Source organism: Palaemon carinicauda, chromosome 20 (assembly GCF_036898095.1).
Source record: "Palaemon carinicauda isolate YSFRI2023 chromosome 20, ASM3689809v2, whole genome shotgun sequence".
NCBI classification, from domain to species: Eukaryota; Metazoa; Arthropoda; class Malacostraca; order Decapoda; family Palaemonidae; genus Palaemon; species Palaemon carinicauda.
In genome coordinates, this window is record NC_090744.1 from 112167294 (window position 1) to 112192306 (window position 25013).

General features: G+C 38.2%; 1 protein-coding gene across 1 annotated transcript in view; it reads left to right on the forward strand.

The window, feature by feature from the left end:
- LOC137614374 (telomerase RNA component interacting RNase-like) overlaps window positions 1-24475 on the forward strand; it is a 39266-nt gene extending 14791 nt beyond the window's left edge. The window contains exons 2-4 of the mRNA XM_068344161.1: window positions 1105-1345; window positions 8127-8204; window positions 23335-24475. Of these exons, the coding sequence (XP_068200262.1) occupies window positions 1105-1345; window positions 8127-8204; window positions 23335-23445 (430 nt within the window). The 3' untranslated portion in view covers window positions 23446-24475. The remainder of the gene's footprint in view (window positions 1-1104; window positions 1346-8126; window positions 8205-23334) is intronic.
- Window positions 24476-25013: the final 538 nt, after the last annotated feature.

Sequence of the window (25013 nt, forward strand, 5' to 3'; positions counted from 1 at the left end):
AGAAAATAAGTGAAGTGTCTCCCTCATCCTCCCTAGACGAGTTAGAGGATGGTGGAATACAGTATATGCTGTACCAACCCATGGGTCATCATATATCAGGTACTGTTTATTATTCCAGACTGATATCACCTTCGGCGGAAGGGATCACATAACAATCTTTTTGACAAGCAAGACCCTATCAGCATATTCATCCCTATGATAGCCAGATGGGAGGTTGCTGGAGTCATCTTCTACGCTCCCGTACAGGACCAGGTAGATTTACATTTTCAAGGAAGAAAAAGAACTAGTTCGGTTTGGGGGTTACTATCATCCCACCAACCAAGGATTCTCACCACTTAATGGATGAAAAGTTTGTATGAGTAGGAACAAATCATAAATTTTAAGTGATTTTTATTTTTCTTACCTATACTAATCTAAGTCATCTAAGTTGAACTTCCCACCTCAGTGGTCCCTTTCAGTCCTGAGTTGAAAGGTCATAAGTGAAGAGCTTTTTACAGGTGGGAGAGGGACTTCTTGCCCTCGCTCATCACCTGTTGTTAATGATTTCGACAGCTGCTCCACCTCACGCTGAAGAAATTTTCCCTACCTTAAGGACTCCGGTTTGTAAAGCTAGGAAAAATACAAATTACAGACACTGGTGTAGTACTTCTGAGTTTTTATTATTTAGCTAATCTGGCATCACACATCATTGATATTCAGTACACTAGAGTATATTGTGATTTTATATTACACGATGCTAGGCTTATTGAATTTTATTGTTTAGCTAATCCGGCAACACACATCATTGATATTCGGTACACTAGAGTATATTGCAATTTTATATTGCACATTAAATACTAAAAATGAAATTCAGTGATAAACTAGATTAATTAAAGTACAAAAAGAACCCAAACTTCTGAATATTATTACAGTATGCAAATATGTATAACCTACTTGTATAACTTAGACAATACTATTGAGTTGCTGTTTATGCTGTATTTACCTTGCTGAAGAATTTATTACTGGAATGTCTAGCCAGTTAGTAATACATTGGTATAATAATGTACCCTATGTTATATTTGATGCATCATGAATAGCTGTTATAATTTCCTTTTCTCTTTGCAGCAATCAAGAAGACTCGAGACAACCAGCGAATATTTTCCGAAATGACGGATCGTTTATGGAAATATTTAAAAAAATGCAGCAACGGGGTCAAGTGGGGATTAAAAAAGAAGAAAGTGATAGCAAGTCGAGCGAAGAGGGCTCAGCAGCAGCAGCAGCATCACCTGCGAAAGAGGCCGGAGATGCCACCTCGGCGAAGGAGCAACTACCGTTGACGTCGACTAAGAAACCCATCATTAGTCTTGTAAGGCCAGGCTAAATGATCATTATGCTTCTGTTATTCAGTTTGGGGGTTGTTCTTTCTCTTCTCTTACCGTGTTTCGAACCAAATACTGCACGTACTGTATATTAATTTTCCACCTCTGTGAACTTTTTTTTTATTATGTTTATTTAATTCTTTTTAATGTTGCTACAGTATAGGATTTCTTTATAATGGGTGTAGGGGGCTCAAAACTTCTCCAAAAGCAAGGAAATTGATTAGTGGCGTAAACAGTAGTGTTGATTTTTCAAGGTAGTACTAAATGGAAGACAGCCTGTGAATAGTGGTTTTCACACGCCCCTGTTGTATACACGACACCCACAAGGTGATCGTGCGAGGGTAGTAACCTCTGCATTCCATGCTTTTATCTTTCTCTAGTATATTTGGAAGATTTATATTAGAAAAGTGTAAAGAAGGACTTCTTTCACCGGGCATCACAGGTCTCTTCCCAGAAATAGATTTTTCCTTCGTCAAAATCCCTTTTTTGACTAAAGAATCATTGAAGTATTTAAGAGGATATGAAGTTCTCACTACTGTGCTTTACTCTGTTTTTGTGATAAGCAAAGAGGACATGTAGCATTTCATAGTTTTACAATTCTGGTACGCTTTGAGAACAAGTTCTTATACGCCTGGCATCTGAAAGTATAAATGAATAGGTGTTTGGGTCAAATTATTTAGGATGTTATGGTAGAAATTCATTGAACTTTTTTTTTCTGTAGATGTTTGTAGTTATAATAGGAATTGAATGTTTAACCCTGTGAGGATCTGACAATGCACTTTGGCGTCGTCTGCTCATTGTAAACAAGTGCTACGTAGAAAATGTCATCAGCTTTCTAATGTAGATTTCAGCTTCTTTCCATCTATATTCCTTTGTTAATTTTGCTACGAGATGTCAACAGAAGTAGGTTGACACATGACATTGCTCCCTGGCTAAAAGTATGAGCCTGACAATAATATTTTGATGGCCAGGATCACCAGATGGTTAATACTTTTGCATTTGGAAGGGATGCATAAAAATCATTTTCTCATGGAAGGCATTTGCTGTTTACCTTGCTTAAATTTTTGTTATCCAAGGAGTCACTTTCTGTAAGCAATTCAAATAGCCTATAGGAACCTCCTTTATAGCACTGATAATTTTTTAATTTTAACTGGTATTTGGAGGTACTGTCTGTGTTTTCTGTAGAAATTTCTAGTTATGCACTGGCTTCATCTGTTTGCTTGTGGAGTGGTCTGTTGTGATTCATACAGTTTTTGTTCCTATGCAAATGCAAATCCTTGTCATTTATAGGGGTTTACTCCTTCGCTGTTTTCCCACGACCAGAGAAGGGAGTGTCCAGGAACACGATCTCTTTGTAGTTACGAGAAGTGATTGTACATACATACATATACCAAGACACTTCCCCCAATTTTGGGGGGTAGCCGACATCAACAAAAGAAACAAAACAAAAAAAAGGGGACCTCTACTCTCTACGTTCCTCCAGCCTAACAAGGGACTCAACCGAGTTCAGCTGGTACTGCTAGGGTGCCACAGCCCACCTTCCCACATTATCCACCACAGATGAAGCTTCATAATGCTGAATCCCCTACTGCTGCTACCTCCGCGGTCATCTAAGGCATCGGAGGCAGCAGCAGGGCCTACCGGAACTGCGTCACAATCGCTCGCCATTCATTCCTATTTTTAGTACGCTCTCTTGCCTCTCTCACATCTATCCTCTTATCACCCAGAGCTTTCTTCACCCCCATCCATCCACCCAAACCTTGGCCTTCCTCTTGTACTTCTCCCATCAACTCTTGCATTCATCACCTTCTTTAGCAGACAGCCATTTTCCATTCTCTCAACATGGCCAGAAGTGATTGTAAGAGCACAGAAATCTTGGGGAGAAGCATTTGCTGGGGCCCCCTTCGAAAGCCCATAACATTTGTGGTGTTGCTGCAACCCTGGCTTTCTGCAAGAACCACTCTATATCACAAGTTCTTAGTGCTGGTGTTAGGAAGAGGCAAACCACCTTCACTGCACACTACTTGAATGACTGCACCCACAGATCACTGAATACATTCTCATTGGGCCCAGTGGTGGCTGCACAGCAAATAGTTTAGAACATATGCCTTTGCAGGACGGCTAACATATGGTCACGCTATCAGTTATTCCCAACATAAATGTGGTTTAAGAGTAGTATGAATGGCCCTTCTTTCTTCTCTTGGGATTACAAGCATGGAAGACTATATATGCAGGTGAGAATAACCTTGTGACTTTTGTTTTAATTGAACATATGAGAATTCTGTATATAAATTTGTTCATAACAAAATACTTTTGTTGGATTGTGGTTCAATCTTTTACTTTAATCATGAGGCTGACATCATGACCTTTGTCTCTCAATCAAGTAGGTCATGATAGTCTTTTTATCCTGGCTTCAGGGTCATATAGACACCCAATCTAGCTCTGGGACTTTATCCTTCCTATGGAGGACTCCCTCTATAATTGATGAGGGTTGGTTTTCCCTTAGGAACAAACAACAAATATTTGAAAAAAATCCTTACCATGGGAAAGTGAGACAAACTGTTGGCCTAGCCATTTCCGACTGGAGTGGGTGATATAGCTGGCAGCCACTCTGTGTTGTCAGAATCCAACGATTTCCTTAATTCTGGTTGTGAGAAAACGGCAACGGAATAAACCCCTATAAATGACGCGGGTTTGTATGGCTGGTAAAAGTGCAAATTATTTTAAAGATTTGTAGTTTTTTGGAATAGCTCATTAGACATCACACACACACAGTCTCTCTCTCTCTCTCTCTCTCTCTCTCTCTCTCTCTCTCTCTCTCTCTCTCTCTCTCTCTCTCTCTCTCTCTCTCTCTCTCTCTCTCACACACATTGCTTTTGTGAAAATGCTGAATTATATCTTTCAGTTGTATAGGAAAGACATTTTATGGGTTACAGTATTTTGTTGAAGGGAACGTTGCAGTTTCTATTTGTAGAGCTCCATCACACCCTTTGTTTATACTTCAAAATTCTTTGGTTCAAGTTCTTTTACTGGAGGAATTGCCCAAACACACATTCCTTTTATGTTGGTCTCATTTTTGCTTTGGCAATTATTATATGGTATCATTACTGTATATATAACTTTCCTTATGTTTTTTCTATAACTTACACATATGTATTTTGTTTTGTAGAAGCTTACCTGGGAATTTCATTGCCCTATATTTCATGAGAATGGAAGACCATTACGAATAGCACTAAAGTATGGATAGAATATTCATTTTTAAAGTACTGTGCAGTACAGTACAGTCATTTTCCAGCGTATTTTATCGAGACTATAATTGTACTGTTGAAGAGAAGCCATGTTAGCTTCCCACTGATACAAAAAAGATGAAGCATGAACGCGCCGGCGAATATGGTTTATTCTCCTCTTTGTTGCTAAATCTTACTATGAAAGTGGCTTTGTTGCTAAATCTTAGTATGAAAAAGGCTTAGTGTAGAGAAAATGAGAAGCTTGCCTTAACGTCCAAGACTGGTTAATGATGTAGGCCACTGTATGTAGAAAATCTGTGTTATAGGAAGCCATAGGAGTTATGGAAATTGAGTAATTGTACTGTGTTATAGACAGAAGCAAGCAACATTGCATACGGTAATAATGCTATTACACACGTTAATTGTGGCATGGAATACCAGCCCAAACCTAGAAAGGCCAGTACAGTGGCTTTATCATACCCTCTAATTTTAGGTTTGATAATTATGTACCGGTATTGTGCCAAATTGCTGTATCTTGAAATAAACTTCACTGAACTTTAGTAAGAGAAGAGGGATGATTTGAAGATAATTATTTCACAGTCGTGCTTTCAGTTCTAGCATTATTTAAAACTTAACAAGATCAATTGGGACTCGATTGTAAGCCTTTTTGTGAACATTTACCGTATCGTATAGCACCATTTAAATACTAACGCTATGTTTATTGAAGTTGTATGCTGGGGATCAAAATCTGTGATAGATTACCAAACAATTCTTTACTCAAGGGGTTACTGCACTGTAATTTTTCAGTGGCCACTTTCTTATTGGTAAGGGTAGAAGACACTTTTTAGCTATGGTAAGCAGCTCTTATGGGAGAAGGACACTCCAATTCAAACCATTGTTCTCTAGTCTTGGGTAGTGCCATAGCCTCTGTACCATGGTCTTCCACTTTATTGGGTTAGAGTTCTCTTGCTTGAGGGTACACTCGGGCTCACTATTCTATCTTATTTCTCTTCCTCTTGTTTTGTTAAAGTTTTTATAGTTTATATAGGGATTTTTATATTGTTACTCTTAAGTCTGACAATAAAACTCTGTAAATAATTCATCATTAATACAATTTAATCTAAAAATACATGGTAGTATTTGTCCTCTTTCCAGAGTTTTTATATCTTTATTTTCATTCCTTTGTGACAAAATTATACATAGCTGTCTTTTCAGGGATATTTAAGGACAATTGAATAGATTCTAGCTGTCTTTTCAGGGATATTTAAGGACAATTGAATAGATTCTAGCTGTCTTTTCAGGGATATTTAAGGACAATTGAATAGATTCTAGCTGTCTTTTCAGGGATATTTAAGGACAATTGAATAGATTCTAGCTGTCTTTTCATGGATATATAAGGACGGTTGAATAGATTCTGCATTGTTAATGTCCCTCATTTGGGTATAGTGCTCAGAGATTCGTTAATCGTGTAAATAAAACCCGATATACAGATTTCAGTGATGGGAAAAAGTCAACCTTAGAATAATTCATAACCATTTTAGGTAATACCTTATGATGATGGAAAAACCCAATCATGAATGCATCATTGTTAGTTCATTCCTTATAGATGGCCCTCAAGTTTAGTGGTGTAGTTAAGATACCTTTAGGAAAATTCAGCCAATAAATTAATGATGGTGATGACTGAACTAAGAATGTTAAGTTGGCTTTGTTGAAATTGATAGCTTTATTGGCTCCTTGGAGGATTAAGTTTTTATTTATTGGTTTAATTTATAATTTGGAAGGGTACAATATGTACAAACTTAGAGAAACTTCCATTTGCTTTTTTTTTCAAAGCCTTTATATCTAGGTTAATTATCTCGTTGTCTTGTTCATCCACATTCCCTTTTCTATGTTTCTAGTTTATGCTCTACTTTCCTTACATTCTGTTGAATTGTTTGCCATTCAATTTTCATTTCTTATAGCAGTACTTTAGTAACTGGAATGCCTTTGATAAGTAGCTGTCGATTTTTACATGCTAATTGTATCGGTCATTATCTGGTTTTAGAGCTCGATGTAGATATTTTTTGGGTTGTTGATTTAGGTCTGACAGTATTTTATTACATTCTTGCATCTACCTCTGGAACGAGTTTAGGGAACAGCAAAATTATGCCATGTTGTATAAGGTTAATAGATTCTTACAAAAGTTACATATGGGTTTTTTTTAGTTATGGACTTTTTTAAAGTTATGGATTCCTTTAAAGTTAATGGATTTTTTTTATAAAGTTATAGATTTTCTAAAGTTCTTAGGAAGGGTGCTTACTGAAGTTTTGGATTTTATTTAAAATAAAACTGGATAACCATTGTCAGGCTTTTTAATTCAGTGGCTGCATCTAATTTGCTATTCTAAATGTAGAAATATTTCTATTGTACGTGAACTCAAAACCTAAAGTAATCTACCCACAAGGGGCTTAATACTTGATTAGAATTTAAGTATTAAATAAGAGAGCATAGTATTGTAATTGCAACACTATTGCAAAGGACCAGTTACAATATTCATGCTGTGTATGCTATCCTAAAGTAATTGTTGAACTTAGTAACTTTTGGATATTTGTGTACGGCTGTGGAATGCCCGTAGTCCAACGATACACTTGGCATCCTGTATTTTCAAGGGCTTCAAGTATCACTGCATTTCTTATACTTTCTACAGACATCTAAAGCATGGTTGTTAATTTCTCTTTTTAACATTTTGAGTACGTAATGTGGAAAACTACATTATTTCAGTTCCAAACTAAATTCCTAAGTAGTATTGTGTGTTTTACAGCTATTCATTGTCAGAAGTCCATCTCTTTTTATTTGTGTCTTGGATATTATTTTCCCCCCGAAATTAGTGTTTGGTTTAGCAATAGAAATTAATGTGAAATATAGAAGAGAGAAATAAGTGTTCGAGAAAAAATTTTCTTTATAGATATTTAGTCTTATTTCTGTTTATGAGGATAGATTTAGATTTTTTTTGCTGAATAACTTTTGCTTGTCTTTTGAGATATGTGCAGTACAGTACATTACGTGTAGAGAAAAAAATGTAGATTTTTTTTCACTGGCATGACTTTTGTTTCTGGTTACAAGTCTTGTTTCAAGTCAAGTTAAACATTTAAGTTTCATCTTAACTTAGAGGTTTACGTAGTTCATTTTGTGTGATAGCTCGTAGGATAGACTTTCCTAATATATATTCTATTTATAATCCTTGAACCAGCTTAGAACTTGAACCCTGTTTACCAGGAAGGCCTTCAGAGAACCTGAGAGGGAGGAGGAACCTACACGTGATACTCATTATCTTGAGCTTTTTGTCTTTAGTTTTAGGCAGGCCCAAGTGGAATGGGTATTTCCACGGCCACATTTGGTTTTCTCACGCAGAAGCGTCATGGAAGGGGAGGCCAGATCGGCATTGCAGCCTCAGTTGGTGGAGGATAGGACCAACAACATAGTCAAGGTCCCCCTGGACTGGTGAGTCATTTGGGAAAAAGATGGGATCCAGTCTAATGGAGGTGAGCTTGTCTCTTCGCAGGTGGGCAAGCGACGTGGTGGCAGAGTCCTGGCCACTGGGATGGTCAAGAAGCAGCGCAAACAGCCTGTCCCTGAAAAGGTAAGCGTGCGATTGTACTTGAATGACACGGGCAGTTTCCGACTTGATGACCTACTTAACTTTCGCTCTTGCTTACTTAAGGTTAAGGAAATAAGTACCTATAAGGTATTTTAAATTTAAATACATTATATTGCATGAATCAATAAAACTTAGTCAAATTTTATTTATGTCAAGTAGTTGAGAACATGAGTAGGTCAGAAGTTGAAGACTATCGGTTTAACTTCAACTAAAATTACCAAAGTTCTTGTGAAGCGATGTTTTGTTATTGGGAAGTTTTGAGAGTTTAGTACATTTGGACAAAGCACAAATATTTAAGTGAACTGAAGGGAATTGAGATATAATCAACTTTTGAGATAAAACAGAGTTCAAAGAAATGCGTAATACCTGCAACCAAAGACAATTTATGAGCAGCTAACCATCATTACTTACTTTACCAATAATGTAGACTAATTCTAAGGTTGGACATCTTATATTTAACCTGAATGTATTGATTAAGATCAGTGGGGGGATGCAATTTGTGTGGTTAAATTTTCAATATTAATCTTACCCGATAATCATGTAGCTGTCAACTCCGTTGCCCGACAGAATTCTACGGAAGGGATACGCCAGCGATCGCTATACAAGAGGGGGGTGTACTCACAAGCGCCACCTGTGGCCAGGTACTGCAGTACTTCTTGTTGACACCACCTCAATTTTTCCTCTGTCGTGCCTCCGGCTAGACCTACATGGATACGCTGTTGATTCTGGAGTTTTTTGCTCACGATTTGGTGATGTATTTGCTCTAGAGTTTAGCTTTCGCTATTCAGGAAGTTTTATCATTAGCTTAGCTAGCTTTTGGAATTAATTTGATTAATTATGGTGACGAAGAGAGTATGAACTCTCTTTCACTTTTAAATGGCCGACCCTTCCCTTAGACGGAAGTGTTGGTGTCTAAGAGAGTATAGACTCTCTTTCTTAATTTTGCTTAACAAAAGTTATAGATTTATTTTATATCTCTCCGCCTTTTATAGGCCTCTTCGATTAACTTCCTTTTATTATAAACTTATTAAAATTAATTTTTATATTTGTTTATATTCGACCTTTCCTAATAGTAGGCGGTCTTTTCTTGGTACCGAAGTTAATTAACATTGAGCCCGTCATTTCGGTTTTACCTGTTAACATATTATGCTATTTTAATGTTTTTGAAAGAATTTCTTTGATAGTCTCGTACTGTTTTCAAAGTTGAACTAACGTTTTGTTTTGTCTCTGCAGTTGTTGACGTTCAGAACGTTCAACTTGCGCTCTATCGTTACGATAGAGAGAGAATTTTCACGGTGTCACGTTGCAGTAAGAGTAAACCGTTTCTAGCGTTTTGTTCATTCTTTCTTAGCTTAATGGTTTTAATTCTAATAAAGGAACTTTTTATTTGGGAAATCTTTCAGTTTTTTTCCTTTAACAATAATATGTTTTAACGATATATATGATTGGGCTCTTCTCTCAGGTTCTAAGTCAAGAGAGAGAGAGAGAGAGAGATAGAGACGGAGGGAGAGAGAGGAGGATAAACGTTTCGTTCAAGCGAGTAACGTTGTTATCGTTTTTGCTCTTCTCCCTAGTCTCTTTAGGGGAAGAAGGTAAACGTTTCTAGAGTTTTATTCTTGTTCTCAAGCTTTATGCGGTGAGAGATTTTAAACGTAGTTTATTTGATCTAGTGTTTAGTCTCTTTCCAGCCACTGAATTATTTATCTTTCATTAGATTTTTCTGTTACATTGTAATTCTGTTTTCGCAATTACTAACTTTTAAGGAAGGATAGAATTGCGTGTTTCAGGTACAAACCACTTAAAGTTTCGAGTTCAGTGAAATAAGTGCAAACAGAAAATCAAAAGTGATAAGTGAGAAGCGCAAAGTGTTACAGTGTTGCGTTCGAGGGTTCGTCTGTTCGTGCCAGTTGTTCGCCTAGTCTGGGACCTCTTACAAGCTCCCAAGCCCAGGGGAGAAGTAATGACGAAGGACTTATGGGTTCAGCAGGCCTTGATCGACGAACAGACGTTTTCCCTCCGTGGTTTCGGGTGTATCTACACACGTTGCCGACGTGATCACCCCACCCACACAAAGACGAGAGAGCCCTTTTATTCCTCGTCTGCGGAAGAGGTTTCTCGCAGAAACCATGGACCAAATCTTGCAGCTTTTAAGTGCAAGTCGGTCCCTTCCGCACAAGTCCAACTCCTAGGTGTAGCCATTAGCCCTGGGTCAGTTCGGACTTGCTGCAGTACGACAACTGCACACCTCCCAGAGAGGCAAGGTGGTATCGCAACAGGCAGTAGCTCCGTCTGTTGCCGCACCAGCTGTTTTAGACCCTCAGTCTCAACGGACAGTAGCTCCGTTTGTTGTTGTCTTTCTTAAACTCTAGTGGTCTATACTGCAGACAATGCAGTCTCAGCTTGCGGTGTTGATGCAGGAGTTTCAGGCAGAGAAGGTTAATACACCTCCTCCTGCGAACGCTCCTCCCCCTCTGCGCAGTACAATCTGCCAGACGTATGAGGTTGAGGTTCCTCTAGCTACCTCCATGCGTGAGCTGCCGCGTTGGGAGTTGCCAGATACCAGCGCTGTGCAGCAACCTCCACTTTCCTTGAGGCTGGAGCCTCTTACCACGCAGCAACCTCCTCAACAATGGGGGCAGGAGCCTTATGCCTTACAACCTCCTCTTCCCTTGAGACAAGAGTTTCTTGCAGTAAGACCATCCTCGAGGCAGCAACCTCTTGAGGTACGACAACCTCTACCATCCTTGAGGCAACCACCTCAGCTCTCGCAGCTGCAACCTCAACTCTCGAGGCAAGCACCTCAAGAACCTCAACTCGTGAGACAGGAGCCGCGTTCTGCGCAGCCGCCACCTCAACTCTCGCAGCTCACACCTCAAGAACCTCAACTCGTGAGTCAAGAGCCTCTCTCTGCGCAGCCACCTCAACCCTTGAGGCAAGCGCAACTCTTGAGGCAGGAACCTCATGCTATGAGTCAGCCACCTCAACGCATGCATCTGCCACTTTCTCCTCAGCTTGAGCCGCTTCCCATTCAACTTTGAAATAACAAATGACAATAATAACACCTCATTACTTTCATAACTTGCATTTGTAAAACATATACATGTATGCCTACACAAACATTATGATAATGGAGGTTATTCGTATTACTTAAAAAAAAAAAAAAAAAAATATATATATATGTATTCCTTGCAATATATTTTTAACAAAATCGCAAAAATATGGCAAAAATATCTTCAAAACAAAAATGAATCATGAGTTATGAATGTAATGTAAATATTATGTTGATATTAAAACCCCATGCAAGCATGCATGAAGTAATGCAGTGTTGCCAACAGGGCGAGTTTCCCTTTCCTGAGGTGAAGTAGATTATAGTACGTATATTTAGTGCAGCTTAATTCTACGATTATCATGCCGGCTATCAAATTCATCAACAAAACAGTCTAAATCAATTCCCTCGGCACGTGCACTTTCAATGGACAGTAATGCGATATTACTCAATCTAGCACTGGTCATGGAATTTCTGAGAAATGTTACACGCCATGCAACATGCTCTGCTTACCTTACAGCATGCTCTACATACAGCATGCTCTGCATACAGCATGCTCTGCATACCTTACCGCATGCTTCTCAGTCACACATCTTTGGTTGTTGCCAACTCACTAGACTGTCAAGCAGTTTCATAACGTTGCCTTCTAGTCTGCTGCTTTTGCACCAGTGAAACCCTCACTGAGAGAACTTAGCTTTTCTCGGATATGGTCCCTGTAGATGAGAAAGTGCTTTTCTCCCTCCTTCTGATATTCCCTTGAGGACTCTGTCATTTGGAGAGGAGCCTTTAGCTGCGTAGCCTCCTATGGACTTTTATTTAAGCATAACATGCTTCCAGGGAAGGTAATGGTTCCACTTCAGTCGCTAACCCCGTCTGTTACCACACCTGCTCCCATAGACCTTGAGCTGTGTTGCAAGACATGCAGTCCAAGCTTAGTCCTTGTTAGAGGATTTTTTGTTTACGGAGTCAGTGTGTCACTGGGAAGACGTTCAACAACCAGCAGAAGTGACTTGTTGTGACGCAGTGCGGCAACCTCAGCAACCCGATAAGGAGTTGTCTGTACGACCCAGACAGTCTAGACAGCTTCGGGTTGTCACTGTACTTCCTCGCTTCCCCATGGTTGACAGTTCACAGACTGTGCAGCAGTACCATGATCTTGTGTCTGGCTCCGTCAGACGACTGGCTTTTAAGAGCTCCCACAAGTCGTCGCTGTCTGGAGATTCTCAGATGGACTATGGATCTGACCAAGGAACTGGGCCTCCTGGTCAATTTTGAGGAGTCCCAGCTCGTCCCATCCCAGACCATTGTCTACCTGGGTATGGATCTTCAGAGTCGAGCTTATCGGGCTTTTCCGTCGGCCCCAAGGATCTTCCAAGCCCTAGAATGTATCCAGAGCATGCTGAGAAGGAACCGATGCTCAGTCAGGTAGTGGATGAGTCTAACAGGGACACTTTCATCGCTGGCCCTGTTCATCGTGTTAGGGAGACTCCACCTCCGCCCCCTTCAGTATCATCTAGCTGCTCACTGGATAAAGGACATGACGCTAGAGACGGTCTCAGTTCCTGTTTCCGAAGAGAGGAGGTCTTCTCTCGCGTGGTGTAAGAACAGCTTTCTTCTCAAGGAAGTCTACCTTTGGCTGTTCAGAAACCCGACCGCCGTCTCCTCTCGGACGCATCAGACACGGGCTGGGGTGCGACTTTGGACGGACAGGAATGCTCGGGAACATGGAATCAGGAGCAAAGGACACTTCACATCAATTGCAAGGAGTTGTTGGCGGTTCTTCTGGCCTTGATAAACTTCAAGTCCCTCCAGCTTAACAAGGTGGTGGAGGTGGACTCTGACAACACCACAGCCCTGGCTTACATCTCCGAGCAGGGAGGGACTCTTTCGTGGAAGTTGTTCTAGATCGCAAGGGACCTCCTCATCTGGTCAAAAGATCGAAAGCTCACGCTGGTAACGAGGTTCATTCAGGGCGGTATGAATGTCATGGCAGATCGCCTCAGCCGGAAGGGTCAGGTCATCCCCACAGAGTGGACCCTTCACAAGAATGTTTGCAGCAGACTTTGGGCCCTGTGGGGTCAGCCAACCATAGATCTGTTCGCTACCTCGATAACCTAGAGACTCCTGTTGTATTGTTCTCCGATTCCAGACCCAGCAGCAGTTCACGTGGATGCTTTTCTGCTGGATTGGTCCCATCTCGACCTGTATGCATTCCCGCCGTTCAAGATTGTCAACAGGGTACTTCAGAAGTTCTCCTCTCGCAAAGGGACACGGCTGACGTTGGTTGGCTCCGCTCTGGCCCGCGAGAGAATGGTTCATAGAGGTACTGCAATGGCTGGTCGACATTCCCAGGACTCTTCCTCTAGGAGTGAACCTTCTACGTCAACCTCACGTAAAGAAGGTACACCCAAACCTCCACGCTCTTCGTCTGACTGCCTTCAGACTTTCGAAAGACTCTCAAGAGCTAGGGGCTTTTCGAAGGAGGCAGCCAGAGTGATTGCCAGAGCAAGGAGAACATCCACTCTCAGAGTCTATCAGTCTCAAGGGGAAGTCTTCCGAAGCTGGTACAAGACCAATGCAGTTTCCTCAACCAGTACCACTGTAACCCAGATTGCTGACTTCCTGTTACATCTAAGGAAAGTAAGATCCCTTTCAGCTCCTACGATCAAGGGTTACAGAAGTATGTTGGCAGCGGTTTTCCGCCACAGAGGCTTGGATCTTTCCACCAGCAAAGATCTACAGGACCTCCCTAGGTCTTTTGAGACCTCAAAGGAACGTCGGTTGTCCACTCCAGGCTGGAATCTAGACGTGGTCCTAAGGTTCCTTATGTCATCAAGATTTGAACCTCTCCAATCAGCCTCTTTTTAGGACCTCACATTAAAAACTCTTTTCCTCGTGTGCTTGACAACAGCTAAAAGAGTAAGTGAGATCCACGCCTTCAGCAGGATCATAGTTTTCACATCTGAAACGGCTACATGTTCCTTGCAGCTCGATTTTTGCTAAACGAGCTTCCTTCACGTCCTTGGCCTAAGTCGTTCGAGATCCCAAGCCTGTCCAACTTGGTGGGGAATGAACTGGAGAGAGTACTTTGCCCAGTTAGAGCTCTTAGGTACTATCTAAAAAGGTCTTAACCTTTACGAGGACAATCAGAAGCCTTATGGTGTGCTATCAAGAAGCCTTCTTTTCCAAGGTCTAAGAACTCAGTTTCTTACTATTCAGGCTTCTGATTAGGGAAGCACATTCTCATCTGAAGGAAGAAGACCTTGCTTTGCTGAAGGTAAGGACACATGAAGTGAGAGCTGTGGCTACTTCAGTGGCCTTCAAACAGAACCGTTCTCTGCAGAGTGTTATGGATGCAACCTATTGGAGAAGCAAGTCAGTGTTCGCATCATTCTATCTCAAAGATGTCCAGTCTCTTTACGAGTACTGCTACACCCTGGGACCATTCGTAGCGACGAATGCAGTAGTAGGCGGGGGCTCAGCCACTACATTCCCATAATCCCATAACCTTTTAACCTTTCTCTTGAATACTTTTTATGGGTTGTACGGTCGGCTAAGAAGCCTTCCACATCCTTGTTGATTTGGCGGGTGGTCAATTCTTTCTTGAGAAGCGCCGAGGTTAAAGGTTGTGATGAGGTCCTTTAGTATGGGTTGCAGCCCTTGATACTTCAGCACCTTAGAGTTGTTCAGCCTCCTAAGAGGAACGCTGCGCTCAGTAAGGAAGACGAACTTATTTAAGGCAGAGTAATGGCTCAAGTCGACTTCCTTACCAGGTACTTATAATTTCATTGTTATTTTGAATAACTGATAATATGAAATACGGGATACTTAGCTTCTTGATATACATGTACACTGGTTTTCACCCACCTCCCTGGGTGTGAATCAGCTACATGATTATCGGGTAAGATTAATATTGAAAAATTTTATTTTCATTAGTAAAATAAATTTTTGAATATACTTACCCGATAATCATGATTTAATTGACCCACCCTTCCTCCCCATAGAACCAGTGGACCGAGGAAAAATTGAGGTGGTGTCAACAAGAAGTACTGCAGTACCTGGCCACAGGTGGCGCTTGTGAGTACACCCCCCTCTTGTATAGTGATCGCTGGCGTATCCCTTCCGTAGAATTCTGTCGGGCAACGGAGTTGACAGCTACATGATTATCGGGTAAGTATATTCAAAAATTTATTTTACTAATGAAAATAACATTTTTCTTTCTTTTCTAACTTGTACATTTTGAATTTTAAAGCTAGCTTCATTAAGAAGGAATTTGTTATTTGGCTTTGTTTCCACGTTACTCTTCAAATAAAAGTTACTCCAAGTATACAGAATGTTTACAATTCTGCTCTCTTAGTAGGGAGTAATATGTTTGTATTTCAGGTGTAATGCCTTTTAAACTAAAGGGGTGTAGCTTAACCTCTTGTAAACAATAAGAACATTTGCAGATCTTAACCCTTTTACCCCCAGGCTATTTGGAATTTTCCAACCCTTAACCCCCAGGAGTTTTTTTTTTTCAAGCACATTTTGCAATATATATATATTTTAAATTGCTCTAACAGCCTTAATTTTCATCATAGAGAGGTCAGGTTGGTCTCGTTCTTTTGGAAAATGTCTGAAGTTTCTCAAAAAGTTGTCAAAAATATGCAAAAAAAAATATAAATAGCAGTCTTTTGTAAGGACGTACCAGTACGTCCATGGGGGTAAAGGGATGAGTTTTTTGAAACGTACCAGTACGCCCATTGGGGGTAAAAGGGATAACATTTATACACTAGTGTTTTTATTTCTATATGTGGGTTATTGATTGAGATCTTATAGTTAGTTCCAATGAGGTTCAAGTTGCTGCTGTAGTTTTTTTTGTAGTTTTTATTATATGATATATGGAAGCCCACTAAAGCATGTGAGAGGAAGGAATTTCACAGATTTATAGGTAACGGAAATAATTTAATGGAACAGCAATGATTGGCCTTGGGTATTATTATTATTATTATTATTATTATTATTATTATTATTATTATTACTAGCCAAGCTACAGCCCTAGTTGGAAAAGCAAGATGCTACAAGCCCAAGGGTTCCAATAGGGAAAAATAGCCCAGTGAGGAAAGGAAATAAGGAAATAAATAAATGAAGAGAATGAATTAACAATAAATCAATCGAAAAAAAAGTAACGTCAAAACAGACATGTCATATATAAACTAAACTATTAACAACATCAAAAACAAATATGTCATAAATAAACTATAAAAAGACTCATGTCCGCCTGGTCAACAAAAAAGCATTTGCTCCAACTTTGAACTTTTCTGTTCAAGAAGAGAAGGTGTAAGAGAGTCTACCTTCTTGATATCAAGGAGGGAGAGAGACACTTTGAATAGGCTTGTAAAGGCAGGATCATGAATTTGAAGAATTCAACTTCATGAATTTGAAGAATTTCAACTTCGTGAATTTGAATTTCAATTTCATGAATTTGAAGAATTTCAACTTCATGAATTTGAATTTCAATTTCATGAAGTTGAAGAATTTCAGCAACAGTTTCCCTTTGCTGTGTACAGCAACAGCTTTTTTTGTTGATTTATTCATTCTCCGGGGTCCTCTCCGACATAACTGCATTTTCCTCAGTTATGCCAAGCTTGATTCGTCCCCTCTTTCACTTTTTAGCCCAGGAGGGGCTAGTGCCTTGTGTGCATTGTACGTATTACTTAAGGGCCTTTGGAGGATCCTTTTTGCCCCCAAAGCTGTACTCACTATTTAGCTTTCTATGATACCTCCATTCCTACGTCATTTCTTCCATCCTCTTAACTTTTATTTCATAGTGTAAATACAGGGTTTTTCTGTAGTTGTACTTGGCTGCTTAATGTCTTCACTGGCCCAAATTGATTATTTCATAAATTCATCAACCTTCCACTCTGGGGCCTATTAGTCTAGAAGGCGAGTTATCCCACGTTAATGACAGAGGATTCACTTCTTTGTATGTTAATGACAGAGGATTCACTTCTTTGTATGTTAATGACAGAGGATTCACTTCTTTGTATGTTAATGACAGAGGATTTTATTCTTTGTATTTTAATGACTTAGTGTTCACTTCTTTGTATGTTAATGACTTAGGGTTCACTTCTTTGTATGTTAATGACAGAGGATTCACTTCTTTGTATGTTAATGACAGAGGAATCACTTTTTTGTATGTTAATGACTTAGGGTTCACTTCTTTGTATGTTAATGACTGAGGATTCACTTCTTTGTATGTTAATGACAGAGGATTCACTTCTTTGTATGTTAATGACTGAGGATTCACTTCTTTGTATATTAATTACAGAGGATTCACTTCGTTGTATGTTATTGACAGAGGATTCACTTCTTTGTATATTAATGACAGATGATTCACTTCTTTGTATGTTGATGACAGAGGATTCACTTTTTATGTTAATGACAAATGATTCACTTCTTTGTATGTTAATGACTTAGGGTTCACTTCTTTGTACGTTAATGACAGAGGATTCACTTCTTTGTATGTTAATGACAGAGGATTCACTTCTTTGTATGTTAATGACAGAGGATTCACTTCTTTGTATGTTAACGACAGAGGATTCACTTCTTTGTATGTTAATGACAGAAGATTCACTTCTTTGTATGTTAATGACAGAGGATTCACTTCTTTGTGTGTTAATGACAGAGGATTCACTTCTTTGCTGTCCAAATTTGGGATAAATAGTCCACATATGAAAGGATGAGACCAATAAGATATGAAATAGATATGTCAAAATAAAATTGGTTAAATAAACTACAAGTATCAAAATGAGCTGATTAAGAACTTTTATTTTGACTTTTGAGAGAGATGGCAAGGGTTTATCTCCATAAAATTCAAGGCTTTAACTACATCAAATTTAGAAATGTTTATAAATGGGTGGCCGTTTACAAGTCTTAATGTATTGTAGATACTGATCCATTAACCCTTTTACCCCCGGGGTATTTGGAAATTTCCAACCCTTAACCCCCCAAGGGGTTATTTTTTTCCCAGCACATTTTGCAGTATATTTTTTTTAAATTGCTCTAACAGCCTTAATTTTTGTCATAGAGAGGTCAGGTTGGTCTCATTCTCTTGTAAAATGCCTGAATTTTTTCAAAAAATAATAAAAAATATGAAAAAAAAAATATTATAGCATTTTTTTGCAAGGACGTATTGGTACGTCCATGGGGGTAAAGGGATGGGTTTTGTGAAACGTACTAGTGCGTCCTTTTGGGGTAAAAGGGTTAATGTGGTGTTCTTTTCAAAGGTCATTTGTTTCCTATTTTCCTTCTTTACCTCTAGCTTTTTCATTTCTTCCATCATTCTATGCAATTTCTTGGATTTTAAATTTTATTGCGACTGCAGGGTTTTCCTCCCCAGTCATACTAAAGAGTTGAAAGGGATCCTTGTGGTCCGAGTTCCATAGATGTATGAATATAAATCTTTTGTAGCAATTTTCATATATGATGGACTATTTGCTTCTTATGGTAAAAATGAAAAGCTTCCGGTATATATTATGAGTCATTCAAAGTAGAATACTTTGACAACTACAGTAAACTTTTTATACCTTTTTGATAAATTTATTTTAAATTTGTTGTATCAACTAATATCATCGTCAAAAGCAACCAAAATATCTTTAGTTTTATAGTTTGGGTTCATGATTTTCTAATTGCTTTTCATCCATACATAATTTTAGAGTTTAGTTTATAAATTGCGTATTAGGATGTAACTTCGGATACAATAGTTTAAAGGTCGCTCATGAATGGCAGAGGCAAGGGACAGTGACATTGCCCTATCAAGCAGGACAATGCCCTAAAGACTGACAATATTACATATGATCAGTGCCCAAGCCCCCTCTCCGCCCAAGCTAGAACCAAGGAGGAACAGCCAATGGTTGCTGATGACTCAGCAGATAGACCTATAGGCTCTCCCAAACCCGCCATCTATAGTCCACAAGGACGGTGAGGTTGCAGCGACAAAAGGAACTAACGAGTTTGAGTGGGACTGTAACCCCAGTCTGGCAGTCACTAGGCGAGGATGCCACCACAACCTTTAGATGTTTTACTCCTATAGTCCATTTCTTTTAGCGAGTCATATTTGCACCGACTCGCAACGATGCCCTTTTAGCTCGGAAAAGTTTCCTGGTCGCTGATTGGTTGGAATTATCTTGTCCAACCAATCGGCGATCAGGAAACTTTTCCGAGCTAAAAGGGCACCGTTGCGAGTCGGTGCAAATATGACTCGCTAAAAGAAATGGACTATAGCTTGTTGTCTTCATATTAACTTAAAAGGTCACAAAAAATTACCAGTTTAGTATAAATACCAGTATTTCCTTTGGCTAATGATTTGTCATGGTGTCAGAATTATCTGATAGCAAAGGTGACAAGCATCTTCAAACATATACAATATAGTCATTAATCAAACATATACAATATAGTCATTAATCAAACATATACAATATAGTCATTAATCAAACATATACAATATAGTCATTAATCAAACATATACAATATAGTCATTAATCAAACATATACAATATAGTCATTAATCATTACTGTATTTTTGGCCATATCCTATTTCTGTAGTGGATACACAAAAAAAATCTTCTGTAGTTTAAATCTGTGAGTGAACAAAACAATATAGTTCTTCAAATCTGTTGTGATACTTGGTAATGAGAATGATGTGCAGTATTCTCTTTGTTTTGAGATTTATTTTGATTAAGTATTGTACAAAAAACTGTAAATATTGTGGTTTGAGGGGGGGTGCGGTTAGTCTACCAGAATTTTTATCGAATAAGTAAGTACATTACAGATAATTGTAAATATTTTGCTTGAAAGCACTGCGTAACATGGTGCTATTATGTGACTGTTTTTTTGTTTTTATGATGTTATTCCTTGTCATAGCTTAAATCCTTATAAAGAGGAGTTTGTATATAGTACTGTAGTTTTGAAGTACATATCTCTAGATAGGTACTGTATTTCTCCTATAGTATAATTTGGCTTCAATCTATTGTACACTTGTTTTTTTTTTTTTATGCTTAACCTGTTTTATGTGCTTACCTGCTTCAATGAGTCGCCCGTTATCATTCGCAAATTCAATTATTTGTCCGAGGGCTCAGAAATTCCATCGAGTAACACCTTTGGTTATCCGAGGATTCACAGTTATATAACATTGAATACATGAGGAAATAGAACAATAAAAGATTGAATGCACCATAACTAAAGACATAAAAGTTATCATCATGTAACGTAAATTAAATTTTGAAAAAAGTAGATGTAAATGAACACAAAGTAAGAAATGAGTTAGCAGCTAGAGTGGATATGAATGTGTTGAGGTGGTTTGGCCATGTGGAGAGAATGGAAAATGGGTGTCTGCTAAAGAAGGTGATGAATGCAAGAGGAAGGCCAGGGTTTGAGTGGATGGATGGAGTGATGAAGGAAGCTCTGGGTGATAGGAGAATAGATGTGAGAGAGGCAAGAGAGCGTGCTAGAAATAGGAATGAATGGCGAGTGATTGTGACGCAGTTCCGGTAGGCCCTGCTGCTTCCTCTGGTCGCCTTAGTAGAGGATTCAGCGTTATGAAGCTTCATCTGTGGTGGATAACGGGGGAGGGTGGGCTGTGGCACCCTAGCAGTACCAGCCGAACTTGGTTGAGTCCCTTTTCAGGCTGGGAGGAACGTAGAGAGGAGAGGTCCCCTTTTTTGTTTCATTTGTTTGATGTCGGCTACTCCCCAAAATAGGGGAAGTGCCTTAGTACATGTATGTATGTAATTTGCATGTGCAGTATGTAATTAAGATGTAAGCAGAATGTGCCGTAGCTTTTCTCAGGATGTTTCTATCTAAAATTATCAAACATAACTAAGAAATCTTGAATGTAACAGATACAGTATGGAATTTTTGCTCTGTTCCCCCCCCCCCCACACCAGATGTTTTAAGTACTACTAAGTTGAAGTACCATATGGTATTTGCTTTACTGTTTTTATTTAATTTTCTTGCTCTTTAAATGGATTTACTTATTCGCTATAGAGATAGTGCTTAGTTGATGAATATAGAAAGGAAAGGAATCTTATTAGGCTGTTCAAATGCAACCAGAATTAATAACAAATATAATTGCAATTTTGATGATGAATAATTAGCATAGAGAAAATATTTCTTTTTAGATTTGTGACCTTACGTATATGATTAGGATTCGTTATCTTATAAAACTAGAAAATAACAACTAGTGAAAGTGAGAGAAACAATTCTTGAAAATTTGAGAATACATTGTGATTGACTAAACTTATTATTTAGCAATAAAGCACAGTACTTTTTATTATTGTGTTCAGAGTATTTTCGTTTGTACAAGTAGCTGCACATTTTTACAGCAGGAATTGACAGTAAGTCTAATGAGATTCATCAGCCAATGAGTGAGAATGACAAGCTTTTTTTTATAAACTTAGCTTATCTAGTAAATTTTTTACTTAACCCTAAATAGGTAATGCATCATGTTGAGTATTTTATGTATTGACCCTATTATTTAGGCTTGTTAGATATAACGCAAAATCCAATTTTTTTAAGTGAGGAATACATCTGTTACCTTCTTGATACATATGTAACAATTAGCTAAAAAAAAACTTTCAGTTGTTGGTCAAAGAAAATAGGTAGATGTGAAATGGAATGTAAATTCACTAACTTTTAAAAAAGTATTTTATTTACAAAAAGCTGTATGAATTTTTTATACATACTGTAATTATGTAAGTTGGCTCACTAGTGGTATATACATATACCAAGGCACTTCCCCCAATTTTGGGGGGTAGCCGACATCAAACAAATGAAACAGAAAAAGGGACCTCTCCTCCTTACGTTCCTCCCAGCCTGCCAAACTACAAATATACTCTTTTCTATAAGCAACAAGTAATTTAAGACCAAATACATCACAGTATTAGGGTTATATAACAAAGGAGAATTAAGTTGAAACTATTGCTGTTATAAAAGTTGAATTTTCAAACCCTTGTATTTCTTTTCCGTAAGGTTCTACTCTGTATTTGATGTTTTATAACTGTGAATACTTTACCATATTTGGTGTTTGTATATAACTTCCAATACTATTATCCTTATATGTATTCTCTCAAGGCTAAGATGCACAAGTTTTTATTTTTTTATTTTTATAAGGGAAGGGTCAGTCTGGGAGTGTCAGTAAGGGGCCAGCAATTATTTGTAGATTTTCAACATCCGCAAATGTTGATGTGAAAGTGTTTAGAGTTTTAGGGATCTGTGGCATTATTATGAATTCTTTGCTGTTTGTATTGGTACTGTATTTTATATTAAATGATGAATTCAGCAATATTCTAGTCCCTTCTTATTATCCAGGTATCCAGAATGTTGGTACTGTACTGTATTACCCTATCTAGATGACCATTACTTTTCGAACATGTCAATTTCTTGATGGACTTCTAAGTTTAAATTTTAGCATTTGGTTCTCTTTAGATCCCAAATCATTTTTGTCTTTAACCCTTTTACCCCCAGGCTATTTGGAATTTTCCAACCCTTAACCCCCAGGAGTTTTTTTTTTTCAAGCACATTTTGCAATATATATTTTTTAAATTGCTCTAACAGCCTTAATTTTCGTCATAGAGATGTCAGGTTGGTCTCATTCTTTTGGGAAATGCCTGAAGTTTCTCAAAAAGTTGTCAAAAATATGCAAAAAAAATATAAATAGCAGTTTTTTGCAAGGACGTACCAGTACGTCCATGGGGGTAAAGGGATGAGTTTTGTGAGACGTACCAGTACGTCCATGGGGGTAAAGGGATGAGTTTTGTGAAATGTACCAGTACGTCCATGGGGGTAAAGGGATGAGTTTTGTGAAACGTACCAGTACGCCCATTGGGGGTAAAAGGGATATTATTATTATTTAAAATCTTATTTATCCTCCTGGTTGTTGTTTTGGTTTGCATCTGTTGCTTTTGTAAATTACAGTATAAGGGTTGTATGATAGCTCCAATAACGTTGAAAGTGTTAAAGGAAAGGTTTTAATCGATTCTTCTCGTACAATTGCAATTTCATTCATATTCGTTTCATCTTTTGCAGCTGCCAGAGGGTGGAAAGACTGATGCCTGGTCTGAATACATGAACGAAGTGCGCAAATATAGGGAACAGTCGTGCGAAGAAGAAGGAAAGAGACGCCCCTTAGTGAAGTGATCGTGGGATGGTTGTCGTATTCGTGAACCGTGTAACCCTTTATTGTACGACGATACAGAAGGTTTCATTGCTCCTCTTCTTATTAGTCCAATAAAATCTTGCTTTTGGAAAATCAAGCCTTGGCATTTACTAGAGAAAGAGGCTCGATGCTAAGTGTACATAGACAACAGCAGAAGGTAATGCAAGCTAAGTGAAGAAGCAAGTGAACATTATATTAATTTACTGTGAATAGGATTTGTAAATTGAATTTCGGCAAAGACATCGCTGTCTTTTAGGTTTGGTTTATGTACATGAGACAGAGTTGAATTGTTGGAACGAGTTTTTTTTTTTTTTTTTTTCCCATAATTTTTTCTTTTTTTTCTCAACTGTTTCATTGAAGTACAGTATTGCCAATATTTAGATTAGCACTTATTAATAAGCTACATTTCGACATTTGTTTGATTTCAACTGGTTAATGAAATAAATTGATAATTCTTGATTTATTTAGATAGATGTAAGTAGAATTAACTTGTACATTTTGATGGTAAGGTCAAGCTGTATAGTTAGACCGTACCTAAAGGGTTTTTTAGTAAAAAACTAAAAGAGAAAAAGAAAAAAAAGGTGAGATTTTGTCTGACGCTAAAAGCTAGAGGGCATTAATATAATACATTATAGTACAATACTTATCTTAAGTTACGCTATCTCGATCTGCATAATACATAGAATTGAATTAATTACAAAGTTGTTGAAGATGGCTACATACTTGTAAGCTTATGATTTTTCTGTGCATGAAATGCATACCAATGGGGTCTGTTTGACAAATTAACAAGTACCGGTACTTTCAAGTATATATATTCTCTTGCAAACATGTATGCTAAAATTTTAATCATATACTTGAAATTTTTTTTTTCAGTAATGACTGGGTTTCTATGCACACAAGAACAGTAATAAATTTTGTTTTTTTTTCTGATGTAAAGAGACTAAACTACATACCTTTATAAGGGGTGTAGTTATTATCATTCCTAAATAGTAAATAAATACCAGTTTCTTGTTTATTTTCTTCATTCATTGGTTACCGCAGTATGTTACCTACTTTTATACTTAAAATATTATTGGTGAGGAAAGCGTTTGTTTGGCTGGCGAGGAAGTTCGGAATAAGTTTGCGGAAGTGTTGTCCTGTCTTGAATGGACTTCATGATTTCTATCAAACTTTTCTATTAAATGTATTCAAACACAAATCAAATTGTAAAATTACTCTTTGTTCCCATAATGTGGCTTTTGGAGAACCGGGGAGAATATTTTTGATAACCTTAGCCATTGTGGTATTATAATGAAAATTAAGTAGAATATTGATATTTTGCATCTAGTCTAAATCAGGTTTGGTACTTTGGTCTCCATGAGCAGTTATAAAAAGTATAAGAGTTCATTTAATCCTTACGATAATGAACCTGACCAATTTTGCAAGTGTATCAGTAGCAAATTTTTGCTATCACGCTTCAGGGCCACCGTAAACTGAGCTTTTTTTTTTATATGTACCAGACCATGGCCATTGATAAACCTATGAAGAAAAAAGATACAAATGCCTGAAA